General features: G+C 39.4%; 1 protein-coding gene across 3 annotated transcripts in view; it reads right to left on the reverse strand.

The window, feature by feature from the left end:
• ZNF638 (zinc finger protein 638) overlaps nucleotides 1-12254 on the reverse strand; it is a 77820-nt gene that overhangs the window by 33086 nt on the left and 32480 nt on the right. For 2 of the 3 annotated variants that reach the window (XM_045018767.1, XM_045018765.1), the window contains exons 5-16: nucleotides 11808-12115; nucleotides 9886-10235; nucleotides 8008-8154; nucleotides 7367-7498; nucleotides 6967-7025; nucleotides 6735-6796; nucleotides 6100-6150; nucleotides 5329-5400; nucleotides 2659-2874; nucleotides 2498-2566; nucleotides 2347-2415; nucleotides 1024-1076 (exon numbers count right to left, since the gene is read on the reverse strand). In XM_045018767.1, coding sequence (XP_044874702.1) covers nucleotides 1024-1076; nucleotides 2347-2415; nucleotides 2498-2566; nucleotides 2659-2874; nucleotides 5329-5400; nucleotides 6100-6150; nucleotides 6735-6796; nucleotides 6967-7025; nucleotides 7367-7498; nucleotides 8008-8154; nucleotides 9886-10235; nucleotides 11808-12115 — 1588 coding nt within the window. The remainder of the gene's footprint in view (nucleotides 1-1023; nucleotides 1077-2346; nucleotides 2416-2497; nucleotides 2567-2658; nucleotides 2875-5328; nucleotides 5401-6099; nucleotides 6151-6734; nucleotides 6797-6966; nucleotides 7026-7366; nucleotides 7499-8007; nucleotides 8155-9885; nucleotides 10236-11807; nucleotides 12116-12254) is intronic. The other variant, XM_045018766.1, reaches the window with a different exon arrangement.

Raw genomic sequence — 12254 nt, forward strand, 5'->3', positions numbered from 1 at the left:
TTGTTACATAAAAATGGCCTGACACAAGATGCTGAATTTCTCAAAAGACACATTTAATTAATTTAAACTGAAACTAATTAACCGATTTACTTGTAATTTCTCAGAAAATTCATTCTGTGCTCAAAGAGCAAGTGCTATAATTTTCAAGAGGATATACTCTATTCTTCATAAAAATGTGGTTAAATTCCTGCTTTCAGAGTAAAACTCAACTCATCCTTAACTATGGATATGTGAGTGGCACTGCTGTAATTTGTTAAGACTGCCAGTGTGTGCTAAGGGCACTGACTCACCCTATGGAGTTTACACTCTAGCATGGCTGGTCAAAGAATCTTAGTCGAAGAATGTGGTAAGTCAGAGGGTCTCTATAACGAGGTGATAGCATCATATTACTGACATGAGTTAACATTTGTGGGCATCATGTAAGCAGAGAGTTTTAGAGAGGGGATTGGACTGAAGAGGGTGGCTGCCTAGAGTAATAAGGATGAGGGGTGGGGAGGGAGTTCCTGGCAAGGAGAAGGGCATGAAAGAGGGCACAAAAATGAGAACACGCTCTATAAAAGTTCTCAGGCTCTGGTCTGTAGACCACCAGCAGATACATGGAAGCTTTCCTGTTGGCCTATAGAATTAAACTTTTGAGAACCAAGGTGGAGCAGGGAAAGAGTTGGAGGAAAAGTGGTCCATAAGAAAGTCTCTCCCTTTCCAAGTGGACTGCAGAATGAAGAGTTGGACACTCATTGCTCTGTAACCTATATACATATTGAGAAAGAGCAAGACCATAACACTGATTGTAAAAATTACTCTCATTTACACATCTGTCTCTCTCTCACAGAGACCGTCCAATTCTGGGGAAAGATGACGTGAAATCTGCAGAAGTTTCTTTGCTGGCCCTGTATATATTATGCATATAAACAGAAAACCTAAGGTTCTGGTAATGTCTACACAGGTATCTTTCACCAACATTGAATTCGTACTTGAAAAATATTTACAGAGTCAAATAATTTTGGTTTGAATGTGAAACCTGACCTTGCTAGCTGGATCATTTGGTTCTTCGCTCTTTGTAGTCTCTCCAGTAGCTTCTGTGGGGGGAAAAAAGGAGGAGGAGTAGGCGGGGGGGATGTTTACGTTACTGTATCTTTAAACACCATGCAAGTATTTATATATCCAGAGAATCCCCATATAAAAAACAGGCACTAAAGGCCCCCAACAGCTGAGGGCAGGATGGGTCAGAGCTCTGCTGGGGATGAATGGTTGCCTGAAATGTCTAAGACAGTGGTTCTCAACCACTGTCAAAATATTCTCATGCAAATGATCACTTGCTTAACTGTGCCATTTTAAGATTTATAGTTTCAATCCTTCTGAAGGCAATTTTCAAAGTGATAGAAAATACTGAGATGTCTTCATTTACTGGACATGGAGAAAATTACACTGGTGGTGCATACATGTAACAACTGGAATTACAAGTCAAATTTATTCAGAAAGAATAGTTTTTAATAGCAATAGCACTTTGCACTTGAAAAAAATGCCATTATCTGAGGAGCTCACCATATGTTGTAGGCACTATGGCCCTGTCCATATAACAAGCATATTTTTGTAACCAGGTTGTTGACAATCGGCTGATGTGGTTACAAACACATCTGAGTTGTGCCCATATAAGACATCACTCATGTTTCTGTATCCTCCCCTACGAAGCTGCCTAATTGTGTTTATATCAGTGCACTCTGCAAAAAGTATGTGCAGCTATCTCATGGTGTTTCCAAAGACGACATGGTGTCCAGAAAAATGCAGACAGAGCAGCATCATAACATACAGGAATGTAGTCCTGACCACAAAGTTGTGAGGGACCAACCAAATTTGCGATGCAGGCATAGTAAAAGGGGGCTCATCTATATTGCAAAAATACCTGTCTTCCTGTAACTACTTCACCAACCACGAGCTACCATCAGCAGCTGGCAAGGGCAGAACATTATTCGGTACATAGTAACTGAGTATTAACCATGTTTTGTGTGAATAAACCCTATTTAGAACCAAGCACTTCAGTAACTGGTTAGAACCCCGGTTATAAGAAATAATGTTATTTTAACTATTTTAGTTAATTTTACATAGGTAAACTGAAGCATCAAGATTAAATGAGTTGGTGGGAGAGTTGGGAATAAACACAGAACGCTCATGCCTTTGCTCTAACCACTTGTAAATAAATAACTCATGCTCCATTGAATACTACAAATGAAAAGTGCTATGTAAGAGGTAAGTAGTATAGATCCTGAAGATGTATATTTTCTCATTACAGTCTTTCCCTAGACCCCGCCTGCAAAATAAGTGCTTGCACGTTTTTCTCCATGAACCTACTTGAAGCATTTTCCTTCTTGGTACTTTCAGCTGTCTTCACTTCCACAGTGTTCTTGGCCTCAAGATTTTCTATACAAAAATATTCTCATTTAGTTCGCAAATATAGACAGGTTTATGACAAAAGTGAAAAACAGTTTAGACTTCAATTTACCTTTGTTGGCTACAGATTCCATAGACTGATTTGATTCCACCTCCAGAGTAGAAGTCAGTGTAATTTTCTCTACAAGAACAATTTTAAAGGAGCCATCAGATCAATAGTAACTTCACATAACTTAACACAACGTTTTAGATAGTGTATCATTACAAACTTACCTTGCACAGCTACAGGTTTACTAATTTCTTTGGCCTCGTCTCCTCCAGCTTTCTTAGGCTCTGTGGTCTTCCTAGCTTCTATAGCCTTCTTAGATTCTGTGGTCGTCTTAGTCTCCACAGCCCGCTTCGGTTCTGCGACTTTCTTAGGTTTTGCATCTTTCTTTTTGGATTCTGCAGACTTCTTAGGATCAATACGCTTCTTTTCATTAGGTTTTGCTGTGTTGGGAAAGGAAGAACAAAGCATTCATTGTTTCAGCACATTTAAATTAATTACCTAGTTTGTAAACAGAAATATATAATATAATGCATTAACAGGTGTGTTGTGAACAAGACACGAGAAGTCATTCTTCCGCTCTACTCTGCGATGGTCAGGCCTCAACTGGAGTATTGTGTCCACTTCTGGGCACCGCATTTCAAGAAAGATGTGGAGAAATTGGAGAGGGTCCAGAGAAGAGCAACAAGAATGATTAAAGGTCTTGAGAACATGACCTATGAAGGAAGGCTGAAAGAACCGGGTTTGTTTAGTTTGGAAAAGAGAAAACTGAGAGGGGACATGATAGCAGTTTTCAGGTATCTAAAAGGGTGTCATAAGGAGGAGGGAGAAAACTTGTTCACCTTAGCCTCTAAGGGTAGAGCAAGAAGCAATGGGCTTAAACTGCGGCAAGGGAGGTTTAGGTTGGACATTAGGAAAAAGTTCCCAACTGTCAGGGTGGTTAAATACTGGAATAAATTGCCTAGGGAGGTTGTGGAATCTCCATCTCTGGAGATATTTAAGAGTAGGTTAGATAAATGTCTATCCGGGATGGTCTAGACAGTATTTGGTCCTGCCATGAGGGCAGGGGACTGGCCTCGATGACCTCTCGAGGTCCCTTCCAGTCCTAGAAGCTATGAATACAACTCCTGTTAGATGGATGTCTTAGGCCTTAGGGATCATCTCCAGCTCAACTTGAATGTATTTGTGATTATCTGACCCCTCCTCCCACAAAACAAAACAAAATCACCCACACTATTTTCTCATTCTTTCTGGAACAGGACATAGAACTATTTAATTGAACTGTTGATTTTTTTTTTTTAATTTCTTTTGCTTACTTATGGACATAAGATGGATATTTGTAGGATAGATGTAATAATGTTTTCCAAGCCCTAAAAACTGTCTATAAGTAACAGATAAGATGTAGAGAACACAGATGTACCGGCAGGGGTGGGGTGGGGAGGTGGTCTCCTGACCTGACTCAGACACTGGTCAAAGTGAGAACTCCATCATTAACAGTCTGAGCTTAATTTCCCTGTTCTTCCATGCCCTAGACTTGACAGCTAGGCAGAAATTGCACTTCTGGGAGACATGAGACTCGGCCAAGCAACAGACACATTTACTGTGGGCATCACCTCACAGGTATAGCTTCTTGGCAGGAGAGACAGCATCTGAAGCCTGGAAAGCCAGGCATTCCCTGCCAGGAAGACAAGGCTCCACAAGGAGAAAAAAATTATCCTCTTACTAGCTAACTAGAACCACTACTAACAACTAACTGCAATAACTAATCTTCAACAACCATAAATGAATACAAAATAGCTGAGGCATGCTCAAGGCGGACAAACTAGAACTCTATCTCAGGCCAACTGCGGGCAGTTCATCTGCGCATCCCTATATAGCCTTGATGTGCATCGTGAGGAGGCATAGGGCACCCACATAGGCCAAACGGGCTTTGCTAGTGGAAAAAGCTCTGATCAAGGGCTTGAGAGGTATATGCGCACCTGAACTGGCACGGCCATAGGGACACCACTCAAAGAATTGGTCTCTCTGTTTTTACAATACCAAGCACACAGAAGATTTTCAGTAATTACTAACCACCATTATCTGATGATAAAGGCAATTTGATAAGCATGCTCCTCATTAATTATAGGCACTTTCTGCCAATTCCTGGCAGTGAGGGATGCTACTCTTGCCTCAGTTCAGTATCAGAACCTAGAATTTTAGGTGTCTATTCTTCTCAAATAAGCACAGTTGGTGATGAGACTCCTTAGAACAGCATTTCCCAAACTGGAGGGGGGCGGGGCGGCAGCAGAATGCCCTAAACTAATCTGGGGAAATGGAGTAGAAAAGAGCTATGGGAATCGCTCAATGACCCTGGTTTCACTCTAGCTTCCCACTGCAAATATGCTGGTGTAGGTAGAACAGCTCACTTCTTGAAACCCACCTTCCCTCCCTGCTCCTGTAGGCAAGGGTTATACGCCTTCTGCAAACAGCACCTAAGCACTGGTGCCATCATAAAACAACTGCTGCCAACAACAGGCTGGGGCCTGAGGCAAGGGAACATAAGGGTGCCAGGCAGCTTGCCTATCAAACAACCTATTCAGTGACAACAAGGAGTCCGGTGGCACCTTAAAGAACAATAGATTTATTAGGGCATAAGCTTTCGTGGGTAAAAACCCACTTCTTCAGCTTATGCCCAAATAAATCAGTTAGTCTTTAAGGTGCTACCTGAATCCTCTTTGTTTTTGTGGATACAGACTAACACGGCTACCCCTCTGATACTTGACATCTATTACAATGGCGACTCCAGGGGGGAAAAAGCTGGGATTCTGCCTTAGAACCTGACATACTTCTGTTTTAGAAGGAAAACAATTTCTGCATGTTTTCACTGAAAGAGTGACAATTCTCATTTGCCTTACCTGAAGTGGTTGAAGTTTTCTTAGTTTTACTATCTGTTTGCACTGCCGGTTTCTTTGTTACTTCATGTTTACCTACGTAAAATAATTGTAACGTAAGAATTCAATATAAGCAGGGGTGCTGGAACTGGGCATGGCTTGAAGTAGTAACCACCACCAAACACATAGTTTCTGCTTTCAGCACTCCCGTTATAAAAACTGTTCCAGCACCCTTGAATGGAAGTGGATATTATTACACCAATTTCAATCCTAAAGGAATCCCAAACACATTACAAAACGGTATACAATTAATAGGAATCACTTCATTCATGACTGAAATGCAACCAGCACTGGAATAAAAAGAGGCAGCTATTTAACAGTGCACAGTAACACAACAACGGAGACAACAAGTGGGCAAGAATACCAACAGTAACCACAGAGGGAGTTAGACAAGTAAAATACAATTACCAGAATTCAAATTAGGCTAGGACACTGAGGTTTTGTTCTTACAAAACTTGTATTTTTTAATGACCACAAGTAACCTGAATCTCAATTTTACACCTTATCTGAAAAAAACAGCCACTAAGGCACTGGATTCAATAATGACAAGGAGAGTGCCACCAACTGAATCAACAGCAACATGTACATTTAAACACCTGACTGATTTCCCATCCAAATAGTGACTTGTCCTAATCCTGTTTACAGTTGCTTGTGAAAGCTAATGACATAACAGTACATGGCAGCATGGCTGTTTAGTTACTTTCAAATGTATATTAAAACAAATCTAAAACCTACCAGCAAGTTTAACTGCTTTTGTTGCGGTTTGTCCGGCTTTTGTTAATTTTGCTGAAGTAACAAGAAAAATGTGTCATTACAAATCCTAAATCAGAAAACTATTTTGCTTTAAAAACATGACAAAGCCTGGTGGTGAAAAATTATAAAGCCCTATTTTAGCAATGGTCTTCAGTCTTTCAATAGGGTGTTGAACACTGACAGATCAAAACTAGCATGCACTGGGATCTAGAAGAGAGCATACGGCACTTGCTGCAGTGCCTCCTGACAGCTGAATAACTGAGCAGCACTGGTATGGATCTTGGAGGCAGCTATTGCTCATGGGGCTGATCCATAGCCTATTAAAGTTAATAGAAAAAAAACACATTGATTTTATAGGACCATAAATACCATACTCACCTTTTACAGATAAAAGCATACAACTTGTGATCAACCTATTGGAGCATAGGAGTTAGGGATTTATTTTCTTAAGGGGTGTGTGGTTGTATTAAGAGAGGAAATTTCAAGGAGAAACCAAATTGTTTTCTAGCCCCCTTCCTGGGCCTGCTTTCAGTCACAACCAGGGTAAGTAAAAGTAAACCCGTATTAGCCAAGGAGGAAAGGGAGATCGTATCAGAGAAAGAGTGACTAGAACTCACCTGCAGAAGCAGCTGGAGTAGCAGATTTAGTCTTCTTAGTAGTAGTACTGTTTCCATCTTTTCTAATATGAGAAAGAAACAGGATCAGAGATGACAGGTGGATTTCATAAGTTTTTAAAAACCAATTTCACAAATGTGAAAACATTAGAAAGAAAATGGATTTCCACCCATTACTATTTTCAAGAATTACTAGCAAAAGTGGTACTTACCATGCATGCATGTCAACACTTACTTTGTACTCAATGCAGCTTTCTTTATATTCTGTGGTGTCTTCTTTAGACTTACTTTGACCTGTAATTTATAGAAAGAATATGAAGTAAAACTTTACTGTATTCTCTACATCCTACCTGTTACTACAGACTACATCTTCTATGGCTCGGAAAAAAATTATTACATTTATCCACAAATATCCATCTTCAGTCCATAAACAAGCAAAAAAACGGGGGGGGGGGGGGATCAAAGAAATGCAAGAGCTGGAATCAGATACATTTATATTTGTTTTAGACTACCGTTCCTCCATAGATGGAGATCTATACCAATCTTAATTCCCCAAAGAAACCTGTTGCTTTAATCATTCATTTGTTAAGAACCCAACAACAAAACATTACCCTATTCTTCAATATCCCGCTTACCTGGCCAGAAGGTGCTTTTGGTTTTTCGGCTACGCTTATTTTCACACGCTTCCCATTTACCAGCACTGGCACTGTCTCACCATACTTCACAGCTGCTATCACTGCCTCTTTGTAGTTCATTTCTAGGAAGGCCTAAAATAAATTGCAAGTTTGTTTTTAATTATTTGCCATACAGTTGAAAACTAAAACCAAATAATATTTTGTTTTAGGAGGTCTGTTCACACCATGTGACCGTGAAGGAATATGAATACATATATATACATATATATATATACACACACACACAGAGGTTGGAAATTTGTTGAATCATCTAGATATTTGATATGTTTTAAAAGTTTCTTCCTGTAAAACTGTAATCCAGATTTTTTTTCCAACAATTCTCAGCTCAGAAAGCAACTAAGACTTATTTTGACACTGACAGAGCTAACATGCCTGTTCTTGCAAGATGACTTATGGCATCTTTAATGGCTGAAACTGGCTAGGTGGCCTTCGACTATAAGCACTTTGGGACAGAGAATTGACATGTTTAATTGTTCCCCCTCCTCTCCTCCCCCCCATGTTCATAGCCATGTACATTCAAGGCACTATAAGTATGGTATATAGATGCCACATATCGATGGGCACCTTAGAATACATCTTACCTCATTTCTAGAGCGAAGCACCAGGAGATCACTAACTTTACCAAATGGCTGAACAATTTTTTTAATATCTTGATCTGAAAAGCCATCATCCGGCAAATCCGATATATGGAGAACTGTGCCACAACTCAAAAGCTTCTCTCTCAACAGCTGTAAATAACAACCAACAATTTTCTAAGCCACACACATTAAAAGAAAAAAGCTTTGAATGAAAATCATTGCAAGTTTAAAAACAGACTGGTAAATTAACTTTTAGCAGTTTTGTTTAATATTAGGATAGACTGTAAACCTGCCCTCCCTTATTTCATAAGTATGTCTAAAAGTTTTTAACTTATTTGTAAAACATGATGTGGGACCACAGTATAATGTAACTGTAATATTATGATCTACTTTGAATATTAGGGCTATTAGTTTTTAAAAAGTGTTATAAAGTTTTAAAATCCTTTTAAGTTGTTTGGTCTTATGATGCATAAGGTGCTTCACAGGTTCTCAAATATTACCAATGTCACTTAGTTTCATTGGGATATTGTCTATTTAATTTACATTTATCCTATTTAGAAAGATATAATGTTCTCTTTGTTGTACACTTTGATGACGGGAAATTACCTGCTTCTAGCAGCATGATTGGTTGCATCCATCCCAACTAAACAGTGGTAAATAAGAATAATAAAAAAATATTCTGCAGATACCACCCACTGGTTTATGGATGGTTTAAGGTGCCTATCAACAAATTTATGAGAATAGAGGTCATGTGGTTAAATTATTCAACTGGGACCCAGGAGATCCGGGCTTAATTCCTATCTTTATCACATATCAGAGGGGTAGCCGTGTTAGTCTGGATCTGTAAAAGCAGCAGAGTCCTGTGGCACCTTATAGACTAACAGATGTTTTGGAGCATGAGCTTTCGTGGGTGAATACCCACTTCGTCGGATGCATGTACTTTACCACAGGATTCCCGTGTGTGTAAGGGCACAATCTAATCCAGGGGTCGGCAACCTTTCAGAAGTGGTGTGCCGAGTCTTCATTTATTCACTCTAATTTAATGTTTTGCGTGCCGGTAATACCATTTTAATGTTTTTTAGAAGGTCTCTCTCTCTAAGTCTATAATATATAACTAAACTATTGTTGTATGTAAAGTAAATAAAGTTTTCAAAATGTTTAAGAAGCTTCATTTAAAATTAAATTAAAATGCAGAGCCCCCCGGACAGGTGGCCAGGACCCAGGCAGTGTGAGTGCCACTGAAAATCAGCTTGTGTGCCGCCTTTGGCACGCGTGCCATAGGTTGCCTACCCTTGATCTAATCTCTCAGTGCATCAGCTCCTTATCTGTAAAATTGAGATAGTACTACTTTGTCCGTCTTGTCTATTTAGGTTGTAAATTGCTCTGGAAAAGATCTCTCTCTTAGAATGTGTATATATAAAAGCGCTTAGCACAATGGGGTCCCTCAGTTGGGGCCTCTAGACACTACCGTAATACACATTATTGTTAATAAATACATAAATGAATAAGGACTAAGGAATAGTCAGTATTGAAACAAGTACCACAGAAATGCATATTAATTGGTCAATACTGCATTGCTCTTATTTCTAAGACCAGAAAAGTGAATTCATGCTAAGAAAGCTGTCAAAGTCAGAGGTAAGAATGACCTATACGCAACTCTTGAATAATTTTCAGCTTTCAAAGTACCGTGTTGCAGTACTGCTTATCAGACTTACTAGCAAGTAGTAAACTGCTACATTTAGACTACAGTTTCTACTATACAAAGCCAGCAAACCAGCTGTTTAAAGGGAATAGTTGCACCTTTTTCCAAATGATCTCTCTCAAGATGAGCTGTATTAACCAAATTCTCAAAACCACAATGAAAAATACAAAAACACTGACTCTGTTATAAGGAGCGGGACGAGGAACATTGGTTTCCTTTGCAGCTTTCCCATCAAAATTCATCTCTTTCTTTTCTTGCACACCAGAAATTTCAGATTTCATTTTAGAAGCAGCTGCGCCAGGCACAGATGATAAATCTTTCTTCAAAGTCTTGTGATGACCTGTAGCACTTAGTGGCTTTTTCATAGATCCATGTATCTTCCCTACCCCTGAAATCCCTTGTGCAGATGATGCTTTTCCTATCCCTGAGGACCCTTGTCCAGCTGCTTGAAGTGATTTCTGTTTATTGAACTCTGCAACGAAACTGGCTCCCAAACTTTTTACTACAGCCTCCAAGGCTGCCTTTTTGTCTGAGGAAAAGAAAAAAACAGTTTTTCTATAATACATTGTTTATCAGTTTCCCAAGCAGGACTGGAGCTGTAAGAAACTGCTTTATCTAAACAAATCTGATAATTTGCAAAAAAGTGCAAAGGAAAATTATGAAAAAAGGTGAAAAGATAGAAAGGAACCTAATATTTTTAATCAAGTTTGTTCTCCTTTTATCATTGTATATAATTAAAACTGTAGCAAAAACAAAACTTTACTTTTTACCATTAACATTGCCTGTTTTCTTTCAGCAATACATTCATAGTCTGGACAAAGGAAGCAGACAGTCAGTTTCCATTCCTAAATGTGTGCAGTAGTACAAAGCTGCAACATTTGGATTGCAAACACTGCAATGGAATTTTTCAATACCCAAGCATTGTTTTAATTGGAACTTAAAACAAATAATTAAAATAAAAATATTTTTTGGTAAAAACTTGTGTAAACAAAGCTGAAGTTTTGGGCCTCAACCATCCCAACCACACAGTATATCCCCTTGGCAAGGATAACTCCATTTTCAGAACTAAGTTGCACACAGTTGCCCAAAATAATATGAACTTTTAAGAGCTGCACAAACTTTCAAACTGGGTGAAACGGAGTAAGGGGCAGAGAAGAGGAAGAGAATCAAAAGTGTCCATGGGTACTTTATATTTCTAAAATCTTCCAGCTAGCATCACAGAATTTTTTTTTAATCCCATCCTGCTCATCATTCACCAAGCCACTTTCAAGTGTGAAAGAATTAGTAGAGATTTTAATATAGTTCTCTCTGCTCCTCCCCCCTCGCACTACCTTTAGCCCTCTCCTCTATTTACTGCCCTTGCCGGTGCATCTTCCTGTTCCTCTTTCCTCTCTTCTATACTGCAGTTGCCAGAGCAGCTTTGCAATTATTATGCTGGGGAAGGGAGGGTTCTTAAACTGCTCTCTGCTCCAATCTCGCCTCATTGATCTAAGAGCTAAGCAGGGGTACAATTAACACTCTCTCAACAGGCAGTGTAATCCCTTCTCCCCATTACTGACACTGCTAGAAGAAGGCAGGCCTCGGATCTTGCAGATGAAATGAGGAGTGAGGAACCTGATGCCCTTCATAGAATCTGCAATAGTTAATGTCACCAAAAGCTAAAATGGTACAGGGATGACATTCCACACTGTTTTAGGTGTTGTTGAGGTAAAAAAATAAAAAAAAATTAAAAAAAACTTTTGCAGGAGAAAAAGAAAGCTGAAGTACAGAATTGTTAAAACATGGTTCAGTTCTCATGGCTCAGGAGACACCATCAGCTTACAAAACATAATTGTCTGAACATTTACCACTTCTATTAACACCTAAAATTACTATATATGAAAGACTAAAAAACAAACAAGCAAACAAACAAAAAAACACAACACCTTTCTCCAGCATTATTCCAGGCACTTGACAGCAGTTAGTGAACGGTGAGTTTCACTATTTCCACTATATAATAAAACTGGCAGGTGGGCTCGAGGACAGGTAAAGTTCCTGAAAACTACCGAAGTTTCAGTCTGATAAGCTTGCCCTTTAATTACTGTAATATCCATCTCCTTACCTGGAGATCTAGCTGTCCTCCTTGATGCCCATTCATTGCTAGCAGATCTTTGGGGTCGTGGACTACACCTCAGAGGATTTCTAGATCGTTGTGGTGACCTAGACCTGTGTCTAGGGCTAGGACGACGCATCTGCCTTGGACTTCGACTTCTTGGTCTAGCTAGCCTGAAACGGCCAGGGCTCCTGGATCGGGATCGGGACCGGCGAAGAATATGGCCAGAGCCTGATCCTCTTGAATGCCTAGGACCAGGACTACCAGAGTTGGAACGTCTCTTTGGGGTCTGATTTTCTTTTCTCTCGCCTTCATTTCTGTGAAACAAAGGTAGATGACCAGATTACCCAAAGTAGTTCCTTATCTAATTTGAAAAGGATCAATTCAATTTAAACAGTCTGTTGAAACAACTTGTGAAAATAAAACTAAAACCGGAGATAAGAGTAAGTGTGCTTC

Source organism: Mauremys mutica, chromosome 5 (genome assembly GCF_020497125.1).
Source record: "Mauremys mutica isolate MM-2020 ecotype Southern chromosome 5, ASM2049712v1, whole genome shotgun sequence".
Taxonomy (NCBI): domain Eukaryota; kingdom Metazoa; phylum Chordata; order Testudines; family Geoemydidae; genus Mauremys; species Mauremys mutica.